Genomic DNA, 7452 nt, shown 5'->3' on the forward strand with positions numbered 1-7452 from the left:
ATGGATACTGAGGAGGACCTCGTGGGCTATTGGATGGACTGCGACTGGGGCCGGGTCCCCAACGAGCTGCACGGCACGCTGTTCAGGTGAGGGACGGCAACAGGCTGCACTTGGCGCGGCTATGATTGCTTTGGGCCTTGCCCACCACTAAACTAGTACTACATTCACACGTTCAAACGCAAGCAGCTGCTGGAGTCCAGCAGCAGCAACCAGGGCATCGCCTAGCAAGCTCACCACATTCAAGACGCGCCACGCCTCCACCGTGCAGGAATGGCCCTGGCAAGTTCACTGTAGGCACTGACAAGGTCGCCCATCCATACGATGGCGATGGCCTCATACTGTCGATCACCTTTCGCGACGGTCGCGCTTTCTTCCACTCACACTTTGTGCGCACTGCAGAGTGAGTGAGCGGTGCCAGGGTGTGGCGTACCGCTGCACCATTGCGGCAGGCTGCTCCTGGCATGCAAGTTGCATGTTGCGCCGCCAGCGGCTGTGTGGGCTGTGCATCCGCTCTGCTGCAAGCTGTGCTGAGGCCTGCCGACGGGAGTGGTCCTGCCCTTGCAGGTATGTTGCGGAGAGCCAGGAGCAGCGCATCATGTTCAGGGGCACCTTTGCCACCCAGCGGCGCGGGGGCCAGGGCCAGAACGCTCTGGACCTCCACGTCAAGAACACGAGCAACACCAATGTGGTTTGCTGGGGCGGGCGGCTGTGGACGCTGTTTGAGGCTGGCCAGCCATATCGCCTCAACCCGCGCACCTTGGAGACCGAGGGCATGGAGACGCTGGATGGCCAGCTGCGGGTCGGCATGCCTTTTGACATGGGGTCCCCTGCAGCCAACCGAGCCTTGGGCTCCTTCCTCACGGGCACACAGGAGCGACTGGGCAACGCGCACTTCATGCCGCCGACAGAGCTGCTTGCTGCAGGTATGTGGTGGGGGCTGTGTGCTGCATACACCTTGCTTGATAGAGCGTTGCTGCAAGCAGAGATTGGCTTGTGTGTGTGGCTAGTGCAGGAGGGGATGCGATGACGGCGCACCCACATGTTGACAGCACCACAGGGCGCCTGCTCTCCTTCTCCTACCAAGTCACACACAGCTTCACCAAGCCGATGGGAACCACGCTAACCTTTTGGGAGTACACGCCAGGTAAGGAGCTGTACAGCAGGTGTCACGCCCTTCTTACTTGTTGAGCGTAGTGCAATGCTTCAGCCAAGCTTGCCAGACCCGGCACATTCCCCCACTTGCCTGCCCTTCTTGTTGACCCGGTTGCAGAGTTCGCGGTTGCAGCTAAAACGACGTTTGAGCTGGCAGGCTTTCCTTTCCTGCACGACTTTGCGTTCACAGCCAACTACTATGTGATCTACGAAAACCCAGTCAAAAGTGCGTAGGCACCAGACCAGCTGCCTATCTGGCGGCATGCATTCTTGTTGTTTCTGCATGCAGCCCGCAGCTTCAAATGTAGTGCCCCGCTGCCCCGCCTAGCTGCAGTGGACTATGTGCCATACATCACTGGCAAGGCCCCTGCCGCCGCCTGTGTGCACTGGAACGAGGGCAAGCCTGCCCTGCTGCACCTGATCCCCCGGCCGGGCAGGACAGATGCGCAGGTGCGTCATGCTGCAACGTGCGTCTCTTGTTGCGCAGCCAACAGTAGCAGGGGCAGCGGCTCATTGTGTGCCTTCCCAGTGCAGGGCCGGCCGCTGCAGCACCGTAGCTTCACTGCCCCATCAATGTTTGTTTTCCACCACGCCAACGCTTTTGAGTCGGAGGATGGGCAGCACATCACAATCGACTCCATACATTATGACAGCATGCCAGCGCTTAGCCTCGATGCGATGGCGGAGCAGCAGGTGAGCGGGTGGGGGTGGTTGGGTCGAAGTTGGCGGGTTGGAATGGACTACTTACATGCCCAATGGCAGGCTGCTGCTCTGTTTGCGGCGCCAGCAGACCCTGCTACATTGCTGCACATGTGTGATGGAAGAGCAGCTGCAGCAGATTGACCTTCTACCTGCTGCCCACCTGCTGCCTCTCATTCGCAAGCTCACTGCTGATTTGCTGCACATCTTGCAGATTGACCTCAATGTCGCCTTGAGCAGCCGCCTGCGCCGTGTCGAGGCTGATCTGGGCACCGGCACGCTGCGCATGCGCAAGCTGTATTCAGATCCCCTTGAAATGGTTGTCATCAATGAGTCGCTCATGGGTACACAGCAGCGCTTCGTGTATGGCTGCCAAACCATCTTACAGCCTAACATGGCCTCCATGGGTATAGTGAAGGTGAGGTGGGCAGTGATTGGGTACCAACGCTTGCTGTCACGCCGTTACCCGTTGCCCATCCACAAAAAACAATGCCCTCCTGTGTGGCTACACAAAGTCTACGCTGCAAGCTTGCTCTTGCTGAATTTGGACTGTTAAGCCACGCAAGCATGGCTTGCCGCTGTGCTGTCCTGCCCTCAACAGGCTTCCATTCCTTTCTGCTGGCTGCAGGTGGACACCTCGCGGGGCTCAGCAGCTGTGTGGCAGCCTGGCCACCAGAAGTATGCTTTGGAACCCAAGTTTGTGGGGCGGCCAGGGTCGACACAAGAGGACGACGGCTGGCTGCTCACAGTCGTGTTTGATAGCGGTGGGTGGCGTGCAAGGGTGTGGGAGGGCGATCAAGTTTGACAAGTTTGACACAAATGGCATTCCCACACACCATGCACGTTTGCTGTTGTTGTTGCAGCGACGCTGGTGTGTCGCCTAGTCATTCTCGACGCTCGAGATGTGGAGGCGGGGCCAGTGGCAACGCTCCGGTTTCGACAGCCTGTGCCCAGCGGTCTCCACGGCTGCTGGACCGCCACGTCCTACGCGCCTGGAGTCGTGTGAGTGCCGCTTGCTTTGTCCTCCTTTCTTTTCTCCCTCCTCTCCCTTCTTCTACAAGAGTACGCTTGTTCTACTAGAGTACCCAGCCTGCCTTCGGCCTTCACTTTGACTTGCTCGTCACACTTCACCATGTATCTCTAGTAGTATACACACACCTCCCAATGATTTACAAGTCGACTCCATCAAATAATCAATCTTACCTGTGCCACAACTCGCTTGCCCCACAAGTCGCCAACACGGCCCGGCCCTTGAGTGCCAATTTTGCAACAGCTGCTGGATTGCGTCAGCGAGCGGCGCCAGATGTTTTCTCCGCTGCCACTGTTGCCTGTATATCTCCTTTGAATGTGCTATGTCCTGCCGCCGCATTGCTGCCGCCGCCCTGTGTCTATGACCTAAAAAAGTTGCCCAACCACATGTGTTTGCTTTCTCTGCTTTCGCCCGGTTCCCGTCCCGTTTCGGCGGGGAGTCTATGTTGCAAGCTAGTTCTTGCTTTACCAGACTTTAAGCCCACACAAGCAAGCAAGCAAGCATGTGTAACGCAAACAACCTGTGTGAACAAGAATGAGAAGGTTGCGCCAAGCTGTACCCCACTTTCTCAGTACTACATCAACGTTATGTTTAACTGCTCTGTGGCACGTTCACGGCAAGGAGCCGTCCAAACAATATTTGCCTGATGCTGAAAGCGCACTGGTCACTCAACCTTTGCGCACATCAAGCGGTGAGGCAACGCTGTACTGCTGGCAGCGGGCTCAGAAGGCAATTACTCAAGGGCCTCTGTGGGCCACACATCCCTCCACAGTGCCTGTGTCCAGCATGTGGGCTGCCCTGGTGTCCAGGCCGGTGTCAATCTGGCTTGTGGCAGGCAATATGCCTGCGAAGGCCCCTGACAGGTGCAGGTCAACTGTGTGCTGCTGTGGTCCATGCTGTTGCCAGTGCCCTGCCAATGCATGGGACCTGGGAACAGCAATGAGCCCGTAGCAACACTCCAGCCTGTTTTTGCACCATCAAAGTCTGTGCTGCAAGCTTGCTGAAACCAGACTGTTGTAGCAGGAGCCTGAGCCGGCTCCCTGCCTTGCGTTTTCCCGCTTCCTGGTTACCTTATGATTGATCGCTATGATGCTATTCCCTATTCTGAGGCTTGTCAGCCTTGCATCATGAGCCGCTTTCCACTTCGCTTGACTGTGTACTTTACCCGTGGAAGAGCAGGTCCTGTAAGCATTCTCACTCGAACAAGCCCGCTCCCAGGAACCGGGTGCGGCTACAATTGGGGGGACATCCGAGAAACAGTCGTGCTGCACTGCTGCAGCGCGAGATAACTCACATGGCTCAGGTGTGTGCCATGCGCGAGTAAGCGCCTAGCTCGTGCCTGTGCCTGGGGGTAGGGGTTGGGGACATAGCTGGGGGAGCCGGCAGGGGCTTGCCGGTTATGCATGCAGGCCATCACTAGCAATCGGGCTGCTCTGAGCGCCACCGGGCTGCTTTAAGCGCCACTGGGCTGCTTTACGCGCCACTGGGCTGCTTTACGCGCCACTGGGCCGCTTTGAGCGCCACTAGAAGCCCTGGGAGACTAGCCTTGTGCTTGGAAGGGTCGGAAGGATCTACCACCATCCACACGAGCCCCACCCACGGCGCGAGCAATCCTCCGCGCCTTGTGCAGGACGCTGACGCCATGGATGAGGAGCTGCTGGACTACACCGCCGCCACGCCTGTTGCGGCCGCCACGGCCGCAGACCCTGGTAGGGGCTCGCTAGACGCCCAGCTGGACCTGTCGCTGGAGACCAACATCGGCCACACCAAGGCAGTTGCTCGGCAGCAGCGCGTGGAGGCAGAGCGGGCGCACGCGCAGCGAGGGCGCAGCGGGGACGGGGGCGCCAGTGGCAGCCGCGCACGCGCCAGCCGCTCCCGCTCCCGCTCGCGCCAGGCGCGCAGCCCCCGCTCCCCGCCCCACGGCGGCAGCAGGCACGGGGACCACCACCAGCGCCTGCGCGGCGACCGCGGCCGGGGCACGGTCCGGTGTCATGAGTGCAACCGGGTGGGCCACTATGCGCGCCATTGCCCGCGGCGCCAGGATGCGCGGCGTGGCGCACCTTACCCGCACAGCAGGCACGGGGACCACCACCAGCGCCTGCGCGGCGACCGCGGCCGGGGCACGGTCCGGTGTCATGAGTGCAACCGGGTGGGCCACTATGCGCGCCACTGCCGCGGCAGCCGCCCAGGCAGCCGCCGCCCAGGCAGCCGCCCAGGCAGCCGCCGCGGTAGCCGCCGATACAGCCCGCGCAGTCGAGGCGATGAAGCTGGTCGCCTACATGGAGGCGAACATCCTGCGCCAGGGCTGCGTGGCCATGTCAGCGACGGCGGTGCAGACCATTGAGCAGGTGCAACTTGTCAGCGCTCACCAGACCCAGACCATCGCTGCGCAGTCGCACGGGTGGGCTCCCAGCCTCGCCCCAGTTCGCGCGCAGCACAGCTCCCTGCCAACCAACAGCATGAGCGGCAGGGACGAGCGCCAGATGGATGTGCAGTGCCATATTGCGCGTTCGGACAAGGCTTTCGCCCTCGGCGTGGCGCAGGAGGCCGCACGCGGCGCCAAGTGAGCGGCGGCAGTGAGCAGCACCCGCTGAGCGGACGTATCGTACCATTGTTGCTTTGGATTCTATCGGCTTGTGAGATGCCACCTGCATGCACCCTACCTGGTTTTTGGTAACCCCCCACTTCACCCAGCCCCGCTGCACCCCTGTGGCTGGGGCACGAGCTTTATGAGTATTGATTGGTACTTGCAGTAGCTACCCGACTGTTTAACTGAGTTTGCTTCACGGTACTCTGGACTAGAGATAATCAGCTGCCATGGAGAGTGGCACTGATCCCCGGGCGGATGGAGAGTTCGCCCGGCCCGGGCAGTGATGGTGCAGGTTCACGCACAGGTGGCGAGCTGGATTCGGCTGCGCCCACAGGAACAACAATACTACCCGTTGGCGGCGGCGGCGCAGGAACTGGCACTGGTGATGAGTTGCCTCCGGCTGCGCCCCCCGCCCCAGCACTGGGCCCTGCTGTGGCTGACAGCACAGGGTCGGGCGGCCCACAGCAGCAGCAAGGGGTAGACGACCCCCCTGCACCCCTGGCTGGCACACCTGCCAGGGCGGGGCAGCGCCAGCCCGGTCAGGAAGTGCTGGGCACCCCCGGCTACCCCACCAATGCGCCCACGGAACCACCACAGTTGGCTATGCCGGGGCATCCGGGGGCATACCGGCCCCCAGGAGTGCATGAGCCCCACTTTCAGTATGTGCCGCTGGGCACAGCTGGCTACCCCCCTGAGTACCAGGTGGCGATGCCAGGGATGTTGCCGGCACCCTACGGTTACCCTGCCCACCAGCAGGGCTACCTGCCGGGTTTCGGTGCGCAACCAGGAGCTGGCGGCGGCGTCCCGCTATTCGGCGCAGGTACTGCTGCACCCCAGCTGCTGGGCCAACTGGTACAGCGAGCCGAGCTGGACAGCTTTCGACAAGCACTGTTGGCTGACATGAGAGTCATCCTGCAGCAGCCCAGCAGTACCCTCGGGCTGTCGCCCTCTGCGGGCGCAGAGAGGCACACGCCGGCCGCTAGCGGCGGAGCTGTTGTGACAGCTGGTGGCGGTGGCCCTCCGCCATCAGGCGGCGACGATAGCGACGAGGAGGACATGCCTGGTTTGGAGCCCAATGAGGGCCCCCCTCGAGCACGCGTGCCGCCGCATGGCCAGCCAGGCGCTCACGCCACGGCGCGCTCACCCCAGTATGTGCAAGGGAAGCAGGCTGCCAGCGTGGTGGCGCCCCCTAAGGCATGGACTGGCTTGGACCCGAACGTCAGCTATGCCGCCTTCATGGCAGCTATGTATCACTACATGCAAGGCAAGGGGGAGGGCGCGGACCCCTCCATCACGGCCGGTGATTGGAACGGCCACTTCCGGTCACTATTGGGCTACACACACGTGGCTGCCGCGGGCAGGCCCGCCCCTGCCGCCGCCGAGGGCGCGGCGCAGGCGGCGGGCGCCGTGGCAGGCCGTGCTCATGCCTCACAGTTGACACCGGCACATCAACAACTGCATGAGCCATTCACTCTCCCAGAATTGACGGAGATGGCGCAGCGAGCGAAGAACAGCAAAGCCAGCTTGGGTGCCCTGAAGCCTGAGATGCTGAAGGGTGCTATCAAGCAGCTAGGCCCTTCGCTCGTCGCGCTGCTTAACGCCTGTGTACGGATTGGGGCGTTGCCGGCCCAGTGGGCGATCAGTGCGCTGACACCGATCCGCAAGCCTGGTGCGGACCACCTGCGCTGTGACGGCTACCGCGGCATTGCCGTGGGCACACTGCCGGCCAAGCTGTTTGCCAGCATGCTTCAGAGCAGGTTTACAACCCACACTGAGGCGGCGGGCATTCGGGCATCTGGCCAGGCGGGGTTCCGGCCAGGGTACGGTTGCCGTGACCAGCAGCTTGCACTGCGAGCCATCATTGAGCGGCAGCGGGCGCGTGGGCAGCCGTTGTATGCCTGCTATGTGGACTTCAAGCAGGCCTTTGATAGGGTCCCGCGGCATCTGCTGTGGCAGAAGCTGGAGAGCGCCGGCCTGGGTG

At 61.8% G+C, this 7452-nt stretch overlaps 1 protein-coding gene across 1 annotated transcript; it reads left to right on the forward strand.

Annotated features, from left to right (window-relative positions):
* On the forward strand, positions 1-2857 carry CHLNCDRAFT_134121 (hypothetical protein; the record flags this gene model as incomplete). Its single annotated transcript, XM_005847630.1, has 10 exons — positions 1-86; positions 269-400; positions 565-923; positions 1013-1144; positions 1271-1378; positions 1487-1602; positions 1687-1845; positions 2066-2269; positions 2480-2615; positions 2715-2857. The coding sequence occupies 10 exons, from the start codon at positions 1-3 to the stop codon at positions 2855-2857; spliced, it is 1575 nt and encodes a 524-aa protein (XP_005847692.1).
* Positions 2858-7452: the final 4595 nt, after the last annotated feature.

The sequence above is a fragment of the Chlorella variabilis genome, assembly GCF_000147415.1.
Source record: "Chlorella variabilis unplaced genomic scaffold CHLNCscaffold_10, whole genome shotgun sequence".
NCBI lineage: Eukaryota > Viridiplantae > Chlorophyta > Trebouxiophyceae > Chlorellales > Chlorellaceae > Chlorella > Chlorella variabilis.